This window comes from Dama dama, chromosome 17 (assembly GCF_033118175.1).
Source record: "Dama dama isolate Ldn47 chromosome 17, ASM3311817v1, whole genome shotgun sequence".
Classification (NCBI taxonomy): Eukaryota; Metazoa; Chordata; class Mammalia; order Artiodactyla; family Cervidae; genus Dama; species Dama dama.
In genome coordinates this window covers 50,557,566-50,584,150 of record NC_083697.1, presented here as the reverse complement: position 1 = coordinate 50,584,150, position 26,585 = coordinate 50,557,566, and the positions used below count along the sequence as shown (strand labels likewise).

At 45.0% G+C, this 26,585-nt stretch overlaps 1 protein-coding gene across 2 annotated transcripts in view; it reads left to right on the top strand.

Moving 5' to 3' along the window:
- The window catches only part of SEL1L3 (SEL1L family member 3), a 108,110-nt gene that overhangs the window by 60,155 nt on the left and 21,370 nt on the right, over positions 1-26,585 (top strand). For both annotated transcript variants that reach the window (XM_061164498.1, XM_061164499.1), the window contains exons 10-17: positions 17-228; positions 1,808-1,987; positions 10,494-10,613; positions 12,491-12,631; positions 16,533-16,595; positions 19,643-19,819; positions 22,493-22,620; positions 23,740-23,823. In XM_061164498.1, coding sequence (XP_061020481.1) covers positions 17-228; positions 1,808-1,987; positions 10,494-10,613; positions 12,491-12,631; positions 16,533-16,595; positions 19,643-19,819; positions 22,493-22,620; positions 23,740-23,823 — 1,105 coding nt within the window. The remainder of the gene's footprint in view (positions 1-16; positions 229-1,807; positions 1,988-10,493; positions 10,614-12,490; positions 12,632-16,532; positions 16,596-19,642; positions 19,820-22,492; positions 22,621-23,739; positions 23,824-26,585) is intronic.

Genomic DNA, 26,585 nt, shown 5'->3' with positions numbered 1-26,585 from the left:
ATTGTGTTATTTACAGTGCCAAGGAACCAAAATGAATCTGTATTAGACTTCGGTGGGCGGATATTCGAGAAGGCTGTAAAGAGACTCTCCAGTGTTGATGGCCTTCACCAAATTAGCTCCGTCATCCCCTTTCTGATGGATGCCAGCTGCTGTGGATACCATAAAGCATCCTACTACCTCGCAGTCTTTTATGAAACTGGATTAACTGTACCTCGGGATCAGCTGCAGGTAGAGTATTTCATGTGTCCCAGGAATATCCGTCACCTAGATTGTATTTTCAGAGTGGGGCCCTTGTGCCCCAGGTGGAACTGGACATATTCATGCTCCCTGGAGTCCTTTAAAATCTTTACACTCAAGAAAAACAGCTTAGGGCTGTGTTAAATACAGAATCCCCTGCTGGCGGTGAGTGAAAAAGTGCACTTTATCCATTTCTGGACACAGCATGGGGATACGATTGGTATAATAAGGAATAGTTTGTTCAGGGCTTATCAAAATCCTAGTCCTTCAAGAACAGGTGCTTCATACCCAATTCTTCTGTTGTTGTTGTTGTTACCCAATTCTTGTAACTATTCTAGCTATGGGCCCGTCATCCCATATGACTTTTTAGCTTAGTGGAATCATTTAGACCTCTAAGCAAAGGATTGTCACATTCAGCCTTCTACCATTAAAACAGGAGAAGGGAAAGGCATTCACTCCAGTATTCTTGCCTAGAGAATTCCATGGACGGAGGAGCCTGGAGGGCTACAGTCTATGGGATGGCAATGATTCAGACACGACTGAGCTAATTGCACACCGTTAAAACAAAAGTCATACTAGACTGTTTTGTTTATGGTGTTGAATCCAAATTTCTTATGCAACTTGCCTAACATTTGGAATTGCATTTGTATAAGTGCTGCTAAATAATCCCTGATCACACAGTTTTTGTATTTGTACCCGGGATTTTTTATCCTGGATTTGCAGAGACTCAAACCATTTAGACCCTCCTAGGTGGCTCCATATTCCTTTCACTTGATTTCTTTGTGTGTGTCTCTGGCTGTAGCTGCTGCTGCTGCTAAGTTACTTCAGTCGTGTCCTGGCTGTAGCAGCTCATGACTGATGGCGTGCTTTCCTAAGTCCCTGGGGCAGTAACCACCGAGGTGGAATAGAGTAGAAGACTCGAGCCCTGTTTCTGCCACAAAACGGCTGGTTGACCAAAGATATATGACTTCAACTCTCTGAGCCTCTATTTCCTCAATTCTCAAATGAGGTGGTTGGACCAGTCGATCTCTAAGGACCCTTCCCAACACTAACATTCTGAGAATGTGAGGTTGGAACGTGGCCCACCATTCAGATCATCTGACCATAGGTGACATAGCTGAAGTGGGCCAGCGTCCTTAGAACAGTTGGCGGATACCCGAAGACATGCTGTGAGATAAGTCAGGGGAAGACCCCATCTTCACTGAGAGAAGAACAAAGGAATTTTCAGCTATTAGACATTGAGGACAGATAATCACAAGAAAGCTTTTATGACTTTTCTGAAGGTTTTCATGTTTTTGTTTTGTTTTGTTTTTTGGCCATGCAGTGTGGCCCGCAGGATCTTAGTTCCCCAACCAGGGACAGAGCCCATGCGCCCTACATTGGGAGTACAGAGTCTTAACCACTGGACCACCAGGGAAGTCCTATCTAAAGTTTTTTTAAAAGGCGTATTAACTTGTTTCCAGCATGACTAAGCTCATATTATAGGGGTGGGTCCATATGACCTTCCTATGTCAGAACTTTACTGCCCTTTTCTGTAATCTTGTGAACATTGTCTGTTTCTTCCTAACAGGGCATGTTGTATAGTTTGGTTGGAGGCCAGGGCAGTGAGAGACTGTCTTCGATGAATCTTGGGTACAAACATTACCAGGGTATTGATAACTACCCCCTGGACTGGGAGTTGTCCTACGCCTACTACAGCAACATCGCCACCAAGACACCCCTTGACCAGCACACGCTTCAAGGAGATCAGGTACAAGAGAGAAATGGGTGGGAGTGGTTATGGCCCTGCTTACTAGGGCTTCCTGAACAATTTTATACAGTGTCTGCCTCTGTGGCTGGTTTATTCACTGACCTTCAGAGTGCAAGCATAATCCCATGTGGAGAGAAGCCCTCTTATATTCTCCAGTTTATATTTCCTCACTGTGCTCTCAGGCTGAACGCAGGGACCATCCTACATCTGGGCATGAAGAGTTTTTCATGAGTGGGAAGACTGGTATGGGGAGGGGAGATACAGCCCTGGACAGACTTTGATTTTGAAAACCATGTGTACCAGAAACAGAGACATTTTGTCTTTGTTCCAAAATTATATGACTTGGCAGGATCTGGAGATGTCAGGGGAGATTGAGTCAAATTCAGCGGGGGGCGGGGGGGGGTGCAGTAAGCCAAGGGCTGCTGTCAACACATCACAAGCAGCAGGGTTGCAGAGTCTACATATAAGAAAGCTCCATCCCGTCCTATGTTCCTACTGCCCAGCGCCTCGAGAAGTGTCTGCCCATCACATGAGCCACAGGGCTCCAGGTGACTGACAGCAGGCAGTCCATCCTGGATTAAGGACTGGATGAGGGGCACTGACTCCAGCCTCTCATTTTGCAGGCTCACGTATCTTTTTGACTCGTTAGGCAAAGAAATCAGTGGCTAATATCTGCCTTCAAAACATGATGTGTTACACTGGACCAATTGATGGTTTGTTTCAGGAACCATGAATAAAAGGCTATAGGTAAAGATGATGCATGCATGCACTGTCTATTCAGTCATGTCCGACTCTTTGCAACCTTATGGACTATTCTGTCCGTGGGATTCTCCAGGCAAGAGTACTGCAGTGGGTTGCCATGCCCTCCTCCAGGGGATCTTCTCAATCCAGGGATCAAACCCATGTCTCTTGACATCTCCTGCATTGGCAGGCAGGTTCTTTACCACGAGTGCCACCAGGGAAACCCAAGTAAAGGTGACAGTGTAAGAATAAAAAGAAAGCTGCCTTTAAATGACTTAGATTTGCATCCAGCAGGAGTAAATTGTGATGTGGTTGACCTCTTGGCTTGTATTTTTCACAGCACTTGAGCTAGTTAAGTTGAGAAGTGCAGAGTAGACTGTACCAGGAGTTGACAATGTTTTTCCATATAAGGCCAGATAGTAAATATTTTAAACTCTGATTTTATAGTCACTATTTCAGCTACTCAGCTTCTGCCAAAGATAGTATATAAACCACTGGGGTGCCTGGGTTTGTGCAACCAAGGACAGTAGGTTGCTGCATGGTTAGATGTGGCTCTGGTTGAAGCCATAAACTCTTGATTTTCACCTTATGCTTGGTGAGCCTGGGGGATGGGTCAAGCTTGTGGAATCTTAGACAGAGCAGGCTAACTGGGAACAAGACCACTTACTGTTCCCCGTGCTGCTCCTCCATCACATTTAGAAACCCCTACTGCAGAAAACGTGCACTTTGATGATTGGGAATGAATGGTTTCCGGAAAAGAAACCTACAGTGGCCACTGTACAGTTATGAAATAAGTGACTCAAAGATACATGTTGTCAGTGAACATTAAACATGAATCAAGCTATAAAGTACCCAAAGCCTATCTGTATAGACATTCTAATTCCTTTAGAAGATAATGATTTCTCCTGAATAAACTTACACACTCATCATTATCATCTATATTCTCTCAGCATACATAGGCTATGGGCAAAATTTGACCTCAGTTTGACAGGAATTTTTTAATTTATTCATTTATAAAGTTTTTAAAGAATTATTCTGGAAACACATGCATAAAAAATTAGACCACCAAATAATATTGTTATTGTTCTGCTAAGCTTGAATGTGTTAATAATATCCTGTACGTATATACTTTTAGGAATTCTAATGCAGCATAAATGAGCAAGGGGAGATGGTATGTTGCTAACAAGCTCCTTTTCTTTTGAAGATTTGGCCCATGAAGTGTTATGATTATGAAAGAAAATGTTTAATTGGTCAGAACCAGAGAAGATGAATAGAGAAGATCCATCTTGCAGCTGGAAAGTCGTATGATTAAGAATCACAGATACGAATTATACAGTTAGTTGTATCATAGCTCATTTTCTTAAGAGTGTGTAATTAATGGCTTCTTGAGAATTTTAGCAGGTGGCATATGTTGATTTAAATACCCTTTTGTTGAGAGATCTATTAATTCACCAGCAGCACATAACAAGGGGCTTCTCAGGTGGCAGAGTGGTAAAGGATGCTTGTGCTGATGCTAGGAGACACAGGGGACAAGGTTTCAATCCCTGGGTTGGGAAGATCCCCTGGAGAAGGAAATGGCAACCCACTCCAGGATCCTTGCCTGGAAAACTCCATGGACAGAGGAGCCTGGCAGGCCACAGTCCATTGGGCCACAGAAAGTCAGACATGACCGAGCACACCCACACACAGCACATAAAAAATGAAGAGATCTGGAAAGCCAGACCTCTAATTAACAAACCAAACATCCATCAGTAACTTATTTCTTGATTCTTGTTTCATTTTTTATGTAACTTATGGTTCCCATCACTTCTATATTAGTAATCTCTTTTCATGTCACTTCTGTATGATTTAGGAGGACTCTACTTCAGGTCAAAGAGAAAGAAGATACTAGTTGTTTTTGTGGCTTAATCACAAATGAGTTCCTATCATCCTTTTAGCCCTTCAGAATTTGCTCTTCTGAAAGGTTTGGTCCTCAGACTTTTGTGTCTACACCTTCTAGAGGGCCAGGGGTCTCACACATCCCTCCCTCCACATACTGATGATTCAGAAATCTGACTCTCAGGCTGAGCTCTTTCTTACAAACCCCCATTTTTGCAGATGCAGATATCACAAAGGCAACACACTCTTTCCTCCTCTCCATTCCCCACAAACTCCTCAACCCATGACACCCCTATCCTTGCCAGGAACTGGGGAGTCATCTTCAATCCCCCCATCATCCTAGCTGGGGTTATAATCCCCAGCAGCTTTACACGCCAACTTCTCTCTGCTCCCACTCCCATCCAATATACAGCCATAGCCTACAACTGTCCTTTACATCTCTGCGCTTGAGTGACTCTGATGGCCTCCTTTTATGGTCTGAGTATGGCATGAATTGACCCCTAAGTCCATAGTTTGAAGCGCTCACCCCCGGTACCTCAGAAAAGGGCCCTAAATTAAGGAGACAGAACCTTTGAAGAGAGGAATGCGTTCAATCATGAGGTGACCCTCCTCCAGCATGACTGGTATCCTTACAAGAAGAGGAGGTTAGGATGAAGCAGAGGGATGACTGTGTGAGGACATAAGTTAAGGAAAAGGGCCTTCAGAAGGAACTAAACCAGGACGTCCATGGCAGACTCTGAGCTTCCAATGCAGAGAGCACGGGTCTGATGCCTGGCCCGGGAACTAAGATCCCGCATGCCACGTGGCCAAAACAAACAGAAGAACTAAACCTGCCAGCCTCTTGATCTTGGACTGCCAGCCTCCAGAAGCCTGAGGAAGTTAATTTCTGTGGCTTAAGCTGCTCCGTCTGTGGCTTTTTGTTATGGCAGCAGCTCTGGCAAATAAATTTACCCCCTAAGTGGCCTTTCTGTCACCAGTTTTGTCCCTTTCCATGTTCTCCCCACGGAGGCCAGAGAGGGCTGACGATAGGGGAAGTTCTCAACCTGGCTGCACCTCAGAGTCTCATGGGGGATCAGAGAACACCTCTGAGCTGGCTCCATCCCACATCTCATCATATTGACAGGGCGGGGTCCAGGCGTATAGTATGGGTATATATGTCTATGTGCATGTGTATATTTAAAACTTCTTCAGATGGTAGTGACGTGCAGTCAGTGCTGAGAAATACTGACCCGAAGCACCAGCTCATCACTTGGCACAGGAGTCGTTCCTCGATCAGGTTTCTCTCTGCTTCTCCAGTCTCAGCTCTCAGCAGTCCCTGCTTGGCCTGCCCACCCTGGAGATGCCAAGCTTTGGGTCACATCAGGCTGTCCATACCTCCTGATCCTGCTGGGTTTCCTCTGCCTGACTTGCTTTCTCTATGCCCACCCCTCTTTCCCCATCTGCTGACCCCTCCTCCTCCTGGAACACTGGACTCAGACATCACCTCCTCCTTGGATGTCCCCTTTGCCGCGCACCTGGGCACCCAGGCACATCCTTGCCCTTGCTTGATGATGGGTGCTGTGTACAGGGTCTGAGGACTGGCTATACTAGTAGACTGGGAGCCCCCCAAGACAAACACTTTGTCTGTTAACGTCGGTGATCACAATGCCCAGCCCTGTGCTTGAAATTTAGGTGGCACTCACTGTTGACTGACAGGATAGAATGCAGAGGAGCCAGAAATGGACACAAAGTGATCGCAGTGTTTTGTTGACTCTCTGATCCTTTCTCATGTGACCAGTGATCATTGTTGACAGCAAGCACCTAGGCACTTGACTTTCAACTCTGCCTCCCTTGCAGTCAACACCCCTTCACCCTATTTGGGGAATCTTGGGTACTTGCTTCTGTGTCTGCATCTTTACACCTGATATTCTTCCATTCTTACTTTAAAAATCCTTAAAATGTTAAATTTCAACAAAGAAAACTTAGATCCCCGCATTGACAGCCAAACATTGTAGCTGATTTTAAACACCCTAAGATCTGGGTTCCTCACCTTGCCTCCTCCAGACCCTGAAGGAGGTGGTGGTTTAGGTGTAGACTCAAATTGCCCTGCTGCTGAGTCCCCGGGAGTGCTGGCTAAACCATTCTATTTCACGACTTCAGAGAAATGGGGGGCCACTAAGAAGCTTTGCTCTCCAGGTTCAAAGTCCACTAAGTCCTCCACCCTCTTCACCCCTCCCTGCTCTCTGCTCCATCCTGCCTGTCCTGTGATTGATGGCAGACAGCTGGCATGATGTAGCCTGCAGGTGAGCAGAGAGAAAGGTGGCAAAGCGTATGAAGAGTCTGGGGACAGTGTGGAGACTTCTCTGATGCTGGGTCCAGGGACGTCTGAGGATTGCAGAGTCTCTGGACACCAGACCTCCTCTCACCTGGTCAGCAGGTCTTAACCCGGCCGTATAGACTACGAACTGCTCATCTTAGAGACCTTGGTTTTATAACACAGCAACAAAAAAAACCCTTCTCCCCCAGAAGTCGCAGAAGATCCCAGAACTGGTCAGTCTGGGACTCTGGACTCCTGCCAGCATCTCCCCAGCTCTGCCCCTAACCCTCACCCCCACCGGTCTTTCTCCACACCATAGCTTCTTCCAGGATTGGTCACTTTCCCATCTGAAGCATTATTACGTGTTCTCTGATGGATGAACAGTCCGACACTGCGCCCTTTTAGGGATTGTTCCTTCATCAGATGTCTTTATGGATGGTTGACTTTCACGGAGGCCCTGGGTCTGTGGCTCTGACTGCTGCTGGTTGCCACTGTGGGGACCCCAGAGCTGTAAAGATGCAACTACCAGCCTGGGTGTGGCAGGTAATTGTGGTGCAGCTTCAACGCCAGTTTGCCTGGATTCAGGTCCCAGGGCTGCTGTTCACAGGGTGTGAAATCTTGGGTAATTCCACTCACTTCCCTGTCTCTGCACAGTTTTTCCCTAGTAAAGACTGCCATGTCACTCTCCACCTCACAGAGTTGATAGAATGAATAAATTAATCCATATGATGTGTGCTGAGTGGAGCCCAACACACAGCATGATGCTCTCAAATGTTTCCAGCCCTCACACTCCCTCCTCAGATCTGTCCCTTCCATCTTCAAAAGCATCAAACTCTCAGAAATTCATCCCCACAACGTAAGGCTCTGAGCTGTACAAAACTGCAAACACCAACAGGGGGGCTAATATTCTAAACTGCTGTCAGCCTTTTACGTGTTAGAATGAGTTCAGGACCTAAAACATGAGTTACCATTCTGGAGAGCTTCCCATATGCCAGATGCTCCGCTAAGATCTTCACAAACAATCTCATTTAATCCTCCTGCAACTTTGTGAGGTCAGTACAGGTATTGTTCCCATTTTACAAATGGAGCAACTGAGACTCGGAGAAGCCAAAGAACTTGCCCAAAGTCAAACAACAAGCAAGTAGTAGAGCCTAGATTTTAACTCTTTTTGTACACTCTCTAAGTGTTTGTAACTCTTTTGCACTATTAAAAATAATGGCTAGTAGGTAGAGTGCTTTTGATATAGCAGATACCATGCTACACTTCATTTTTATCGATGCAGAAGCTAAGACTCAGATAAAGTTAGTGGCCCAAGGCCTACAGTGGCGAGTTAGAATTCATATCCCCTTGGGGTGATTTGAAAGATCTGATGTCACCACCATGACACTATTAGATGGAATTCGTTATGTATAAGGGGAGATGGTGAACCAGACCCCCATCTGCTTCCTCCCAGATGCATAAGTCCTTTGCAGGGTGGTGAGGCTGGGTGAGAACTTTCTCACAGCCAGCTGTCCTGGGTCTGATTCATTAGTTTGAAGAACTTAGGTAAGTTGCTTAACCTTTCTGGGCCTCATTTTCCACATGTGTGAAATGGGGATATTGATAGTGACTGTCTTATGAGTTTGCAAAGATTCAGTGAGTCAGTCTGGACCAAGCAATCGGTCCCCACACACAGTCCTTGTTGGTGATTATGGTATGTTATCACTGCCAGAGAGTGGCAGAAACACCTAAGAGTATAAATTCTTGCAGCATAGAAACTTTGTCTTCCTGGGCTATGTCTTTCATTCAAGTACTATGACAAAGTTAAGAAGAAAAAAGCAAAATAAGAAAAAGAAGAAAATTAATCCCAAATCAAATACCCAACTCCCTAGTTGACCAAAAAAACCTCATAGCTGGGAATTCTATTATTTGAGCAGCCTGAGCTTCTGCCCAATTCCAGGCTCATCGCAGATGACAGAGTATCCCCTGGAGTTTGAGCTGAAGCGCCTACTTATTGGCCTTGCAGTTAGCAAAGGATGAGATAGAGATCAGTGCCCAGACAGGATTCCAGAGCCTTCCCACTAGAGGGCGACATTGTCGGGGAGCCTGTCAGAAACTCTCTTTGGAGACAGGTCAACCTGGCTTCCAAGGCCCAATCTACAATGTGACCCTTGTGTTCACGGTTTCACCCTGTAAGCCTCAGTTCTTTGCCTATAAATTGAGGACAGTGATATTTGGGCCTCAGTCCTGCAATGAGGATTAAGTGAAAAAAATGTTTGTTAAACACCCTGTACATGGTTTCAATCAAAGGTGGTGGCATCATTATTCTGGTTGTTGATATTTGCTGGGTGGTGTGTCAAGGTTAGACATCCAACAGGAATTGATACCTGTTGTGTTCTGAGTCCTAGCTCCATCCCCAAGTCTGCCCTCTACTGCCCCTGAGAGGGACCTCTGGTTGCATGGGGCTGCAGGCTAGAGCTTGTGAATCTGAGTCCTTCTCTCTGTATAATTTTATATTGGAGTATAGTTGATTAACAATGTTGTGATAGTTTCAGGTGAAGAACAAAGGGACTCAGCCACACGTATACGTGTACCCGCTCCCCTCCAAACTCCTCTCCCATCCAGGCGGCCACATAACATTGAGCAGAGTTCTCTATGCCATACAGTAGGACCTTGTGGGTTATCCATTTTAAATACAGCCGTGTGTACATGTCTAACTCCTTCCCTTCACTGACAAAGGATCAGAAGGGAAATCAGGCCGAGCTCCTTGTTCTCTAAAGCTTCTTTCTCCCAGCCTCATCCAGAACCAATTCTTTCACCATCTGCTTGTGGCCTTGAAGCCCTTCCCAGGCCCTCTGGCACTAGATAGAGTCCATCATATATTAAATATAAGGGGAGACTGTGAAACCACAAGACTGTTTTTTGGATAAAGAGCCAAAATTTATACATAAAAATGAGCCTTCTTTTCTTCAAAGGAGGCAGATACCTGGGAGGCTGTTTGTAAATTGGAAGCATTTTGTGAACTTTCCCCTTGGGTTCCTCCTTAGAACCTCTGGTGCATCCTTGCACATGTACTCAGAGTTAATATGCCCTTTTCTTTTCAGAGCAGATTTCATTTTTGGAAATAGCCAAAAGATATTGGAGGCTGAGCCTACTAAATAAAAACGGTTAGTCATGCAGGATGATAGTAAAACATAATAATAAGGTTATGCTTAGAATTTATTGATTTACCTTTTTTGATGCCTTGTGTAATCTGGCCCTAAAACTGATGGCACAGAGATGGACTTCTGAACTAGCTTGAGCAAAAGAAGAGAAAGCGGAGTGAATTTCATCTTCCCAAGCAAATGCTTTGATAGGAACAAAAATGCCCATTTAGATGCAAGGCGTGTGATCCATTCATTTAAAAAGAATGTGATCTTATGGCATTGTGGACACACCTCATATTTCCATTATTTGTGAGTTTTTGTTGGAATAATTGCTGGTTTAAGAATAATGGCATGTCTTTTGCATGCCCAAATTATTTGGATATTTTCATTCTCCCTTCTCCCCTTCCTTTCGTCCCCCCTTCCTCCCTCCCTCCCTCCCTTCTTATATTCCTTCCTTCCTTTTTAGGCATATGTTGAAACAATTAGACTAAAAGATGATGAAATACTCAAGGTACAAACCAAAGAAGATGGAGATGTCTTTATGTGGCTGAAGCATGAAGCTACTCGAGGCAATGCGGCAGCTCAGGTAACAGTGTGGTCCACTGTCTCGGAAACTTCCTCAGCTCTGATGGACCAGGTTACGCTGTGATAACAAGATATCCCAAGCCTAGTGACTTAACACAACACCAGTGTATTGCTGTTCACACTAGTGAGGGTGCTGGCAGGGGCTGTGCTCGCATAGTTCTTTAGGAGCCCAAGCTAACAGAGGCGTCACCAAAATGTGTTTCCAAAGCCATTGCCTCAGGGCCACCCTGTGACACTTCACAGCGGCTCCTGATGCTTCTGCTCAGATGGGGCACTTCTCGCATTTCATCGGCCAGAGCAAGTCAGTTGATCATTCTTTTTAAACAATTTTATTTGTTTATTTACTTCTGGTTTTGTTGGGTCTTTGTTGCTGCATGGGCTTTTCTCTGGTTGCCGAGAGTGAGCGCTACTTTCCAGTTGCGGTGTGCGTGCTTCTTATTGCCGTGGCTTCTCTTGTTGCAGAGCTTGGGCTCTAGGGCACGCGGGCTTCAATAGTTATGGTGCAGGGGCTTTGTTACTTCATGGCAGGTGGGATCTGACTGGCTCAGGGATCGAACCTGTGTCTCCTGCATTGGCAGGCAGATTCTTTACCACTGAGCCATCAGGGAAGCCCACTTGGTCACTCTTGACATTGAGTGTAGTCAGACCTGCACCCATTGGAGAGAGAGTCACAGGATTTATGATCAGTCCCCAAACTCCACCAGACATTCTAGTGCCTCAGATATATAGATATAATGATATAAATCATTTATATAGGGCAGTTCTTCAGGGTCTTTGTTTACCGTTGGCCAATTAGCTGGTTTCTTTTTTCATACTTGACCTACCCTAGGACCCTCCCCTGTGTGTGTGACTGTTTCCAAGATGGATTGAGGCCGATGGGCTGGCCTTGGCATCACATATTATGGGGTGGTGCTTCCTCCTTTTTATCCCCAAGGAGCTTTCTGCACATGTGCAGTGTCTCTCTTGCCCCAAGAATGGGAAATATATGACCTCATGATCCTTTCCTCAAACAGGGTTTAGCCCCTCTCTTCCTGCCTTGTCTGTTATCTTAAGGTGTCCTCAGGAGACAAAGCCTGGCTATTTACCCTGTTTCTGTTGTTATTTCTGTTTCAATATGCAAGCAGGAGGCTGGTTGTAAATATCTAACCAGCAGCCCACCTACCTCCTGTCTCAGGAAATGCAAACAGGAGGCCCGTTGTAAACGCCTAGCCTGGAGCCCATCTATCTCCTGCCTCATAGGGAGATGCCCTGATTGCCACAGATGTGCACAGGCATGCATGACTTACACTGGACCCAGAAGACAGACAGTGACTCCCAAAGGAGAGGGCGTTTCAAGAGAGGAGACAGTGTGGTTGTTGATCCATCAGCTCTGATGTGGGTATAGTACATTCATTCACATACACACACCCACATCCCCCTGACACACATCATTTGTGTTAATAACTTGTATTTAACCCATTACACCTTCAGGGCTCTGGTCCCCAGTAGAAAGATAGCATGTGTCTACCTAAGTCTTGGTTCTCAATATAAAAACATTTTAAACTAGGTTTGCCTTACCCTCTTTTAAAGTCGCGTATGTTAAGTATTAGGGCTTCCCAGGTGGCTCAGTGGGTAAACAATCCACCTGCAACGCAGGAGACACAGGTTCAATCCCTGAGTCAGGAAGATACCCTGGAGGAGGGCATGGCAACCCACTCCAGTATTTTTGCCTGGAGAATCCATGGACAGAGGAGCCTGGTGGACTACAGCCCATGGGGTCGTGAAGAGTTGGACACAACTGAGCCACTACCCGCGCGCACGCGCACATGCGCGCACACACACACGTATGTTAAGCATTTCACAGGAAAGTCATTGTTTTAAATTGCCACTGTCTTAAAGCAACGGTTGGCCCAGATGCTGTTCTGGGGCCAGCAAGGCGTGGCCAAGAACCCGGAAGCGGCTATCGAGTGGTATGCCAAGGGTGCACTGGAGACTGAGGACCCCGCGTTAATATACGACTACGCCATTGTGTTATTCAAGGTAAGAATCACTCGATTTGTGCTGAGGTTGCAAAATTCCTATCTGATTTCCTGAGCAGTTTCATGTAGGCGTGCAGGCAACCAGGGAGCCTGTAACCCAAGAGCCTCGGAATCTGCTTCTGTCAGGCTGGATGGAAAGGGGTATTTGCTGAAAAGGCAGAGTCAGAAGCAGTTCTCTGGTCTTGTTTGTAATCATTAGTCTTAGGTTTGGCACCTGGATTCTCTTGGCTTTTGCAAACACTGTGGCATTCTGGAGGAGACACTCTTATTTTACGGATTGGTACATGGCTGGCAGCCCCCAAAGGTGCTGCAAGTTCTATCAGGCAGAGCTATTGTTGAATTACAGCTGAGATGAAGTGCATGTTTGGCTGGATCCCAACAGTCTCTCTGATCAAAACAAAGATCTTGGTTTTAAGCCAACAGGAGAGCAGGGGAATGGGTGAGAAGACCATTAGCCCAGGAGACAGAAGATGGAGTTCAAATCCCTCCTCTGCAACCAGCAGCTGCATCCTTGGACTTATCTGACCTCATGGGACACTGGTAATGACCACAGGTTGAGTGAAAGAACCTAAAGAAGGGACTCCAAGAACTGCAAAATGCTTTACAGAGTAACAATAGTTTACTTCAATTGATGCAGTGCTTATTACCTGATGTACATTCAGTCTTCAAGACAACCTTGCAAAGATAGCTACCATGGTATATGATGATCTCTGTTTATGTGTGTGCTAAGAGAAGCTAAGAAAGGATTTGTAACTTACCCAAGGGTTTCCCAGATGGTGCTAGTGGTAAAGAACTGGCCTGCCAATGCAGGAGACTTAAGAGACATGGGTTCAACCCCTGGATTGGGAAGATCTCCTGGAGAAGGGCATGGAAACCCACTCCAGTATTCTTGCCTAAGGAGCCCCATAGACAGAGGAACCTGGCAGGCTACAGTCCGTGGGGTTGCAAAGAGTTGGACACTACTGAAGCAACATAGCATGCATGTACACATACAAGGTTGTACAACTGGTACATTTCAGACCTGGGATTGGGATCCAGACAGTCTGGCTTCAAAGTCTGTGCTCTTCACCGCTGAACACAGAGACATCGATTCACCCACCTTGGAAAAATAGAAAGCTGTTGGCTCTACTAAGGAAGACCTCGGTGGCTTTGTCCAGGCCCAAAGGAGGCAACTGCCCACAGACAGCAAGTATCTTCAAACAAGGACGTGGATGCACATGGCCGGGCTCATCTCCAGAACCACAGTTGTGGTCGCTCACAGATTATGACTCTACGAATCTAGCTGCGACTCTAGCCCTCCAAGCCTTAAAACCTATTGGTTGTTATGGTTTCCAAGTTTAGAGCCCAGACTTTTTCTTTGTAGTTGTTAAATCAACATAGAAGTGGTTTGACTCTTAGCCATATGCCAGTGTATTTGTGTATTTATGTAATACATGCCCATTCAGGGCTGACAAAACGCCAGGCTCTTCGCTAGATGGAGGGACATATGGCTGCGTGAGCCACGTTTCTGACCTCTGGGGCCTCAGACACAGTCCTCTGGGGAAGACAGGACTGAGACAGGTACAGAGGAGAGACACCGGTCCACCAGAGATGGGGCTGGTTATTGCCTGGAGTGCGGAGAAGATAAAGGCATGACTCAGGCATTATTTCTGCCTACCAGGAGCTTGAAATCTAGAGGGAGAGCCAAAGATATAAATATATGGCATGGGAGGTGACAAAATGTTTCTTCAGGGTCTGGTTTCTGACAACTGAAAGTTTTTTTGGTTTTCCCACATTCTAAGTTATCTCTGAGTGGGAGGAAGAAAACCCATTATCAACATCTCGAGAAAGATTTTTACCTCTGGCCAAAGGTGTCTTTAAGTGTTTTCAGTGTAAAAAAAAAACCCATGCAAAAAATGAACCTTCCAAACAGGAAGAAGGGCAGTGTGCACGTGGCTTATTGTTTTGTGTGGATATTTGGCTTACTGTATTCAAAAATGGTGCCACAGTGATGGTTATAGTTTTTCCAAGACGGTCGAGTCAGTCCCATTTTATATTCACCTGAGGATGGAGCTTGGACTTTGACTCCAGCAACTGTCCATGAGTTCATCCAGTGAATAGTCACCGAGCATTTGCTATGCATCAGGACTTCGTATTTTTCTTTTAACAGCTTCCAGTGCTACTCAGACTTCTGCAGAGTATATAGTCTTTGTGCAAGAAATCATCCCACTTCTGATTACGTAATTACACTGGGAAATCCCTGGTCTAGAAATGAGAGTATCTTGAGGTCTGTTTGCAGATCTAACTAAGAGGCTTTGGGTTAGTCAGCCCCTGTGGGCCCCCGTTTTATTCCTTCCAAACAAAGAGGCTGGAGAAGATAAACTTTGAGTGCATCCAGGTTCTAACATTCTGTCACCCTGATTGTTCTGATGCTTTCTGCAAAGTACAAAGGTTGTCTCATTGCCCTATCTAGTTACTGCAAATAGCCTTCACGTCCTTTTCTCTTTCCTCTTCTAATTAAACGAAGTAATGGTCCACTTCTGAAAAATAGTTTCATCTTGCATCCTGCTTCAGCTCATCGGTTTTTATTAAATAGGTAAGTTAAAGTCGAGTAGAAACTCAGTGTATGTAATTTAACCTTTATTTGGATCCACCATTTTACTTTGGGTCCTGGAACTCTAAGGACAGAGTCTGCAGCATGTTGTTTTTGTATTCTGTAAGGAGACTGTGAATCATTTTACTTTCTCAGCGTGGAAATGACAACATACAGGAGAAGACACAGCATGGTAGTTATAAACCTGAGCTCTGGAGCCTGGGTTCAAATCCTGCCTCTGTTCCGCACTCACTGTGTGCTTCTGGGTTGGTTTCTCAGATGAGAATAATAGCAGTGCCATGGCTAGGGTCGGAAGGATTAGATATGGCAGGAGAGCTCCTGGCCTAGGGTAATTAACGCAGGGATGTTTGCTGCTGCTGTCTTCATTACTTGAGCTGAGTATTTAAATAGAGTTAATAGCTGTAGTCATTGCAAAGCCCTCTGACATTATATCACATGTGACCCTGTCAAGTGCTGAGTCTGAGACCAGGAGGACTCCATGGGGTGTGGGGGTCAAAGGCTCTAAGTGAGCTTGGAAGCGTCAGGGTTTTCATCCAGCTCCTCTCACCTGCCATCTTCATGGTCAGAGCCATGTCGAGAGAGCCCTCAGCGACTCCTCCTGTCCCGCCCTTGGGCCCACCGTTTTCCCACGCAGTCCCGCAGACACCCCAGAGTGGTCCCATGAAGTTCTGCTCTCATGACAAGAACCCCAAAGCCATTTCTCTCGCGATCCACAAACCGCGTCTGCTGGAAAAACTTGATTTTGCTGGAGGAAGCTTGTCGGTTGTCAGTGTCTGAAGGAACTGATTCTAAGGGATCCGATCTCTTTCACCGCTGACCTTCCAGCCTTTTCTGAAGCCACAAAGATCCACCTTGGGGACTCCCACGTGGAACTGGGATAACCGAGTTGTCCCAGCCTGATAAGTCTTAACTGTCCGACACAGATCAAGTGCTTTATCTGACTCACATGTTAGGTAATCTCCAGAAAAACACAACCAGAATGACCAAACTCATTTAACCTTATTCATGGCTTCTCCCAACCGTACCAGTGGATTGACGAGAGTGTGATTCACTTGATGATCAAATGGGGAATTTTGTATGATGCTAAACAGGAAGGGGGAGGTTTGTTGTCACTGTTCTGCAAATACACTCAAAATGATGATGATGATGTAATAGCTCTGCATATGGAAATCTTCAAGATTAGGTTTTTCTTTGGGAAGGCCTGGGCTTTAAGGATCTTCTGTTGAACACTGGCAAATCAGTGTGATGGTTTTGTGTGCATTCTGTGTTTATTTTTTTTTTTTTATCATTGCTCTTTTTTGTTGTTTAGGGTCAAGGAGTGAAAAAGAACAGACGGCTTGCCTTAGAGCTGATGAAGAAAGCAGCTTCCAAGGTAACACTTGTGCATATTGTCAGAGGGAAGCCTTTGCCTACACACACCCACCCATGTGTTCACAAGTCTAGGAGAGTGAATGGCTAGCCTTCAGAGGAAGATAGAAATGCAGTGGGGAGGGAGGGGTCGCTAGCATTGCAGCGATTAGTCATTTTTGAGCTACAACACATACACAGAAACCTGCACAATGGGGATGGCAAACTTCAAAAGGCGAACTCACTTTCCAGTCAATAGAATTCAGACCGATGTTTGATGTTTGAAGGCTAAAATTATAATCAAGGGCTGCCCTAATAACAAGCAGCAGCAGGGGCTCCTTGAAACTGAATGGATATAAATGCCAATGAATTAGGAAAACCAAAAGCCTGATTCCTCTGAATCTTGAATCCTCTGGGTTAACCCTGTCATGCCCAGTGCTCATTTCCTTCTCTGTGCTTTAATAAAAGGACTGTTTATCAAGTTTATTGCTGGGTTTAGAAATTATTTTCTTTTTGTCACTATTTATTCTTCAAAGTAACCTTCAAGCCAACGAGTTTCAGTATTGCAGTGCAGAATGGAGGTTGTAATATTGCTTGTGAGGGGATACACCCACACACATACACACAAGCAGGGATGCACAACATATCCCCATGTGCAAACACACCCCCGCAATGCATGCACACTCATATGCACACTCACATATGCATGCATACATATTTGTAAATAAATGGATTGGTAGAAACCACTGTAACGCTACAACCTAGACAGAGTCCTTTATAGCCCTTCAGGCTCTTGAATGTACCTTCATCCCAAGACTGCTAATATTTGCCCTAACTACAAAGATTCCTAAAGTAACCATGCCGATTTTCCTTCCTCGCACACTTTTTTTAGGAAGCTTAGAGAGTCTATTTTTCCTGTAGACTAGGAAGTTGGAGCATGTAGTCAGAGAGTCAAGAGGCTTTTTCTCCACCTGTGTGGTCTCAAGAGGGCACGTCACCCAGGAGACAGAATGGGCTGAAACACACTCAAGCTCCCAACCCTGACACAGACTATAGTGCAGAAATGGAAAAGCTGCTTAATGTTGGTCATTGAGGGCATAGTTCTAGAGCACCCTAAAGTGGGGCTTCCTGGCAGGTGTGAAATTTGCATCTCTTTAGCATGCTAGTGGTGAATTGTCATCTAAGGTGCTTTATTCGGAGCGTGCTTTTAGCAGAGCTGAGATGAATATTAGAGAAAATGCAGTTTTATAGCCTGGAGTACTCGCATTCTTAAGAGTGTTACATGATTCTCACTCATTCATTTGGCAGGGAGTTATTAAGCCCTTACTCTTTGTCAGGCACCATGGTGAAGCACAGAGTTTGATGTCTGGAATTAGCTAAAAGTCACTTGAAGGTAAATCTGCAGATACAGCTGGAAATGTCCAGAATAAGGTGTGAGCATGAAGAAATAAAACAAGATTTCTTGTGGGGCTCCCGACCTGGGTCCCAATACAATTTCTAAAGAAATTTCTGCTGATGTTTTGAGTGATGACAGGTACCTTTGAATAAACCTATGCATATGGAGGTGAGCAGTACAGAAACCATTTTGATGTAAATTCCATAGGCTTATTCCAAAGCTGGTTCTTGCCACTTTATAATATGGCGTGGTCTGTCACTTCACGGAAATACCTTCATCCTGCAACTTCTCAGGAGGCTGCCTTGCATCTGGTACCACCCGAGGCTCAGGAAGAATGTTTCTATGACTGATCCACAGCACTGACACTGTGCCAAGCGTCAGCTATCTTGAGGGCCTGTGACTCTGAGCACTACTCTCCATGTAGGATTTGGATTCTGTTTTGTGTGTCATTGGCATTCAAGGGATGGCTCTCATCCCTTGATTCACTTCTCAAGTATTTATTGAGCACTTACTGTATGCAAGTACTAACACAGGTGCTTGGAATACAAAATAAAGATCCTTGCCTTCATAGAGCATCTATTCCAACGGGCTTTGGCAGTTTCTTTCTCCTGGTCTTCCTGGCACCTGGAGTGCAATGTAGAAACTAAAAGGGTTTCAGGAGCCCTCGCAGACGAAAAAGCCGCAGGCTGGGATCTTGGCATCCATAGTTGAGGGACACCTGTTCTTCACTTCTCAAAAGGGGAGGAGAAAGAGATTTTGTTCCACACTTGGACTCTTAACCTGTCTCACAGATGCAAGGGCACTCACCCTTTGCCTCTCTAATCCTTTTTTCACCTGCTTGTCCATGGTCTTGTTGATCTGGCAGGACAGTAGGAATGAGAGACCTGAATGTCCAGGTTTGCACACTCACACCCCCGCAGGGTTCCTAAGCCTTCGACAGCCAGGCTGGAGGCTACCGTATAGAAGCAGGTGGGAGCACCTGGAGAGGGCGGAAGTGGGCTCCTGAGAGCATGAATCAGCAAGAACAAGGAGACTTGACCCTAGACTCACAAGAACCAGCCCTTCTGTGGTCCAGTCCCAGGTATAGACACAGCTCTGAAGCCACCTCCCTTCTCCACCCCCTCCCCTCTGCCTCAGGCCCAGCCACACTCCACCTGTCTGCTAAGCAGACCCATAGCTCCTGAGCTTTACAAGTAGACCATTGCGGCTTCTTCCCTCAGATGATGTGTTGGTATCCAGTGCAGAGTAATCAATAGACGGCTGGCAGGTCACCTAGAAATCAGCCCAGCCCGGGCAGGTTCTGGCCTCCTGTCGCAGTTGAGTGCTTGTGAATTTCAAGGGCGTTGCTGATACTCAGGGCAACACAAGGCCTTCTGTAGACAAGGGCATTGCTAAACAGTCCATGGGGGCCGAGTGACGATTCGAGGCCAGCATTATGGCCGAGGTGGAAGGCAGAAATCCCGACAGCAGGCTGGTGAAGTCCTCCTGGGAAGACTTTGAGGTGGCCTCATGTTTTCTAGCACTTAGCATTTCTTTAATGCCATCTGGCCCCAAAAAGAGACAGGAAAGGTTTTTCTCAGACTCTGGCAGAATGCTTTCACAGCAACTGATTCTTTTTGGAGAAATTTTCATTAAAAAAAAAATAGTCATTTCTTTCTTGTTGTTCTAAAATCCAGGGGTTGCATCAGGCAGTCAACGGCCTGGGATGGTATTACCACAAATTCAAGAAAAATTATGCCAAAGCGGCTAAGTACTGGTTAAAAGCGGAAGAAATGGGGAACCCAGATGCCTCATACAATCTTGGAGTCCTGTACTTGGATGGCATTTTCCCAGGAGTTCCTGGAAGGAATCAGGTAAGCCTTGTGACCGGCTGGTCAGACACTTGGTCAGGAAGCAGGTGTACTATGTGCCCAGCCCAATACAGACACCACCCGAGATATAGATCATGAGCTTAGGGAACTCAAGGGCCCAGTTAAGAAGACAAGAGAGTGAAGAGCAAAAACCGGCATTAGCCAAAGGCCAAGTGTGTTCTAATCGCTGTGACCCAAGCAGTTCTGGAAAGGGGAAATGGGGAAAGCCAAAGCGGTCAGGAAGGCTTCATGGAGGAGGAGGCTTGCGCTGGGGAGAGGAGTGGGAGATGAGGCGAGATGAGAATAAGAGAGATGGTGCAGAGATTGATCGCTGATCTTACTGGAAGCAAAGAGGGCTGTGTCCAAAAAGGATTGCCAGGTATGAGATCGGATTTAATAAAAATAATGTAAATAGTAATGGCAGTCTTCAGTGTTTGCTGAACACTTCCTCTGGGCCATATACTCTTAGATACTTTCTGCGTGCCATCCCATGTCATCCTAACTATACTCTTGGAATGCAGATGTTACTACATCCATTTAACAGAATAAGCGACCAAGGCTCTGAAAGGTTTCATAACTTGCTCAGACGTCAGACACTTAAGTGGAGTTGGACCTGGTTCCCGTGTGAAATGGAAGCCCCTTGTTATTGATAATAATGTTAATGGTGGTAATAACAATCTGAACACCGTTACAGTCAACGAATTAACTGAACACCCACCCTCTGCCAGGAGCTCTTCCGGGCAGTGGTGGATACGGCAGCAGACAGAACAGCCTCTGCTTTGGGGAAGCTTATATTCCAGTGGGACAGAAAGATGATAAGCAAAGATAGAGCATGAGGGAAAGTGAAGGGAAGTGATATGGGGAGAAATAAAGTCGGATGAGGAGGACCCAGAAGGTAGAGACTAGGGGATGCTATATTATAAGCGAGATCAGAGAAGGTCTTTCTGATAATGTGACCTTGTACAGACTCCTAAAGGAGTCTTGTGAATATCTGGGAGAACATTCCAGAAAGAGGAATCAGCAGAAGAACAACAGGGAGATGAAACTGGCGGGAGCTGAGAGCAAAAGAGGTGGCAGAAGAGATAAGGTCAAGGAGGCAGGTGCCCAGGCAGCTGCTCTGAGCAAGATGGGACAGCTCTGAACAGGGCAGGGATATGCTGTGTTGGAAAAGGCTCCTCCAGGGTCCGGATGGAGATGGGCTTGAGGAAGAGAAGAGCAAGAGCAGGGGGTTGATGCAACAAGGACCTACTGTAGAACACTCGGGACTCTGTACTCCGTCTTGTTATGTGGCGGCCCGGATGGGAGGGGAGTTGGGAGGAGAATGGAAACATGCATATGTGCGGCTGAATCCCTTTGCCGTCTATCTGAGACTATCACAACATGGTTAATCGGCTATCCTCCAATACAACATTAAAAGTTTAGGAAAGAAGAAGCAGGGGATTAATGCATTGAATCCAAATGAGAATGGATGGGCAGTATCAGAAAGAGGGCTGAGAAGTGACTAGATTCTGGATCTGTTTTGAAGGTCAAGAGGACAGAATTTGATGGTGATTGGATGTGAGGTGTGAAGCGGGGGGAGGAGTCAGGCTGACTCCAGAGGGTTTGGCATTTATTGAGATGGGAAGAAAGGTAGTATTCAGACAGATGGGCAAGCCATAGCAGCAGATTTGGGGGTGGGAAATGAGAGAATTATTTTTGGTAAAACATCATACCAAGCCTCAAATATCCATTATCTTATTTAATCTTCATGACAAATTTTCATGATAACTACTATCAGAAGCCACATGTTTCCTCTGTAGAAACTGACATGTAGAAACTTAGTTGGAAAGTTTAACTGACATGCTCATAATCACACAATTAGTAAGGAGCAGAGCTGGGATTTGAACCCAGGCCTGTTTGACTCCAAGCTCAGTTCAGTTCAGTCGCTCAGTCGTGTCCGACTCTTTGTGACCCCATGGACTGCAACACACCGGGCTTCCCTGTCCATCACCAACTCCTGGAACTTACTCAAACTCATTCCATCGAGTTGGTGATGCCATCCAACCATCTCCTGGCATCATCGACTCCAAAGCCTTCGCTTAAAAATGGCAGTTAACTGCCTGGGGAAAAATAATGATAATCAGTGGTGCATCTACCCATTTAGGCATTTGTTTTCTCTTTTCCCTCTACCTCTCTTTGACTACATAGGAGGCTGTGTATTTTTATGCATTGCAAATGTCTGTTAGCCCTCCCACACATCTGCTAGAATGGATTTTTTCATTGTCATTTTCTAATTTTCACTTTCCCACTGGAACTGCAGTTTTTGCATCTGAGTTTGAAAAAAGGTATTGAGTGAGGTTAGGAAAGCAAATGCCTGAAGTTTCACCAGGTGTGACCTCTGCTGCGGTCTTCTGTCTGGCTGGCAGGGGGTTTATGTGAGGATACCTGGTGATAATGACATTCATACTGTTATCTTATTTTTTGGGTAAACTTAACAGAATAGCTGCAGTCAAGGTTATCCTGTCGAGAAGCTTCTGTGATTGTCTTCCTGGAACTTGACTTGGTTTCTTAAAGATATCAGACGTTATAAGACTATGATTAAGTCACGTGTTACGTACCCCACGACCTTAGCCCTGATGAAGCCTCCCCAGGAGGACGTCTCACTAATGACACTGACGTTTGCTCATCTCTTTCCAGACATTAGCTGGTGAATATTTCCATAAAGCTGCACAAGGCGGACACATGGAAGGAACTTTGTGGTGTTCTCTGTACTATGTCACGGGCAACCTGGAGACGTTCCCACGAGATCCCGAGAAGGCTGTTGTGTAAGAACCTATCAGATGCTGCTTGTCAAGGGAAAGCCGTATACTGTGTTCACCACGTCTGAGAAAATAGAGTTCTTTTTTCTTTTTTTTTCATTTTTAAAATGTAACTTTTATCAGTTACATACGTGCAAAAAGAGTCAAATGAAAAAGAATTTAAATTTAAAAAGAATAATAATTTGACAAGAAAAATAGGAAGTCTCTATCCCCCACCCACATACCATTTCCTGCTGCCTAGAATAAATCACTTTTTCTGTTTTATTAATAATTATTTCTCTTTTTATTTGCCTCTATGTCTAAATAACATGCTTAAACCACTATTTCTTATTATACTCACTACAGACTTTGTCTAATGATGTGTCACTGGGAAAAGACAAATTTATACATAGTTCTTTCACTCTGCCACTTCTAACTGCCCTGCGTGGTCATACTTCCTACCTTCTCCCATCTTCCCCATGAGTACAGCATCATTTTGCTTGGATTGGCATCAGGGTTCATATTATTGGATTTGCCAAAAAAGTTCTTTTGGCCAACCCAATATTTTTACCATTTAATGCTGCTCATAGCTGACCATGTAGTGTGCTATGACTACTCTTTCTTGCATAACTTTTTGTTTTCTATGGAATACTACTAATAATTATTATTTATTTGCTTATCTCTCTGTGTACTTTTCATTTCCTTTGTACTTGATATTCGCATTCTCCTTGTGTTGTTTAAATCTCCTCTCAGTATGTCTACACCCATCAGGTAACTCTGTTCATTTAATCTTCTTGGCAACATCTCTTCTCTTTGTCCAGGGAGAGCTGTTTTCCTGCTATTGACTTGTTAGAATTCCTGGTTAACGTTATCTTTTTCCATATTGGTAGACTCTTTTCATTAAGCACTTTTCACATTTTTGTTTCAAAAAATGACAACTCTTAAGCATTCATTATAAAGGGCACTCAAGTGCTCCCAAAGTATATCTCTCTTTCCCTTCTTAACATTCAGTTCCAACTTGTGGCTCCATAACAATTCTAACAAGCAAAATATTCCCCAAGTGAGATTTATTGAAATCACATGAAGTAAAAAGAAATTATTTAATTTGCCACAGTTTGGATATTTTCTCCTCTGTTTCCTTTATAGATGGGCAAAGCACATAGCTGAGAAAAATGGCTACTTGGGTCATGTCATTCGCAAAGGCCTCAATGCCTACCTGGAGGGCTCGTGGTAAGTTCGTCTGAACTTTCTCAGTCCTCACCTTTCAATCTGTCAGTGTATTCTTAGGAGATGGAGTCTTAAAATGCAACTGAAAAAGCAATTTGCAGGGAAATCATAGCCTCCTGGTAATGATATTCAGAGTATCACCGACTGATTGGCTGTTGATTAGAAAACGTAGCATTTCCATGTTTAATTATACGCAAAAATTAGTTCTCTAGGGGGAGTGTCCACACTCATCAAGTTGAGAGACACATGAATGCGTTGACTTTTCTTCCCTTCGGCTCGTTCTACTTGGTTTCAGAGTCTGGAGACAGCATAGGGGATCCCTGCTGACCCTCTGACTCTCACTGGCACGTCACAGGAAGTCCAGGATTTCTATCTTGTTCGTGGGAAGGAGCGAAAGCAGTGTGTTTAGGGCTTAGGTTCCATTTTCCCTAGGATTGCTGGAAGTCACTCAGCAGACCTCAAGTATCACAGCCAAATAGACTCCCTCTCCAAGTATCTTCTGATGGAGTTAGCAAATCTCCCCCTGTATGAAGAAATGGGGTGAAACCCCACACATGAGGACCAATAAATACCCCATTTCCAGTTACTTGATTTTACAAATATAAGGGCACTCCTCTCCAAGATCTACCTGAGTCCATCTCTCTGTTCTCTGTTTTCAGGCCTCATGGTCCATCTTACTTTTCTCTGGGCTACATTTGTGTGCTTGTTTATTGCCTAAATGATCTAGATATTTCCTTAATAACTAAAAGGCAAATGCAAATCAGCACACATCCTATTGGTCCACCACCTCAAAGACATTAGAGCAGCCCTATCATTGATTGTGCTCTGATCTGAACTTTAATTAAAAATTAAAATATAAGTCCCAAAGAAGGCCGTTTCCTTCTTTGGTTCATGGATGCTCAAGTAATCCACAGATAGCATCTCAGTGAATAAGAATCTCAAATTAGAAAATGCAAGCGAAATGGGCCATGTGAAAAAAAGCACTGAATAAAACTGTGTATTAGTATCATCTTGTAAAAGTTTATCATCTGTGGCTTCACTTTGCATAATGAGAAAGAAATTTTTTTAGTGAAATGATCTTTTCCCAATTGATACACCTTACTATTTGTGTGCTGTTTATCTTTTTTCCCAAGTAAACTTCAATTTATAGAACTTTCCAGTTTGACCTTAGCTCATTTCTGCTTCTCACCCTCCACATTTCCCATCCTTTGCTCCTGACAACTTCTTAGGGAAACTAAGCATTCAAACATCAAAATGTTTCTATGTGGGGTTTTCCCAAAGGAAGAGCACATATGTAAACACCCCCAGCACGCGCACACGTGCACACACACACACACACACACACAAACCCCAAGATGTCTCACACTTTTTCCCATAAAGAGGGTATCTGCTAATAGCTTAGCTTTCTTGCCGACTTTTGAATTTAACATCACAAAGCACTTCAGGGAGCACATTTAAAAATTTTCTGTGAAGGTCAAGAGGGATTAAGCTGTAGTGGCCTGCTTTCCTTCTTAGAATATTCAGCCGCATTACATGATTGATTTGGGAGCAGTGGGGGGGAGGGGGGTGGATTAAGTGTGCTCTCCACGGTTAGTGAGTTTGGGTTCAGTTCAGCAGATTTTTCTGAGTACATTTAGATGCAGGGTGCCATAGCTGCAGGGGATGTCACAGGTAAGACTGGGGGCAGCTCACTGCCTCATCTCTTCCTGGTGCTAAGCTGCCTGCAGTTTCTCAGGTGGCCCATATTCTCTCTGACCTCTGGGCCTTTGCACTTGCTGTTCCCTCTGCCCAGAAGTCCTGCCTAACCCCTTAGTCCCTTGGTTCTTGCATGGGTCATCATGGCTCTTTACTTGTTGATTGCCCTGTGATGTGTATCCCAGTGCCTAGCACCTAATGGCTTCTAGGAAGTACTCAATAACTACTGAGAGAATGATTTAAGACAAATAGAACAACCATCACTGAAGAGCCATGAGCAATATATGAAGAGCATCAGGGATTCAGAGGAAGAAAAGATGGAGCCTGGTTGGGGCACTTAGTTCAGCCTTTGTAAAGGAAGCAACACCACATGGCCTTGAGGGATGGGTGGAATTTCCACCTGGTCATAGTACTTCTATGGGCTTCCCTGGTGGCTCAGATGGTAACGATTCTGCCTGCAGTGCAGGAGACCTGGATTCGATTCCTGGGTGGGAAGATCCTCTGGAGGAGGGAATGGCAACCCACTCCAATATTGCCTGGAGATTTCTGTGGACAGAGGAGCCTGGTGGATTACAGTCCTTGGGGTCGCAAAGAGTTGGACATGACTGAGCGACTGACACTTTCACAGTAATGAACAGGATCACAGAAAGCAAAGAAACAGGAAAATTCTGGATGTGTCTGGAAATTTTTAAGCCATCCAGTTTGCCTTGAGGGTAAAATTCGTAAAAGGAAGTGGTATATGACAAGACCAAAGAGGTGCTGTGTTATGGGATTTTGAATAGCAGTTATATAGTTTTTATTTAGCTTGTCAAGTAGTGGGGAGCCAATAAGGGTTTGGGGAGAGGATAGTGACGTGACAGAGGTGGGTTCTGAGATGCTTAAACAAATAGCTGCAAATTATGGTGAAGAGAAGGGAGAGCCTGAATGGGGGAGTTAGTTCAGAATCCAGGTTAAAGGAGCTGAGCTTTTGAGCTGGAGCTGCGGCCTGAGCCAGGTAAGTTGTTTCCACTTCTTTTATCACTCAATAATTGTTGCATACCAATAATATGTAATATGTATGTAAGTTCCAA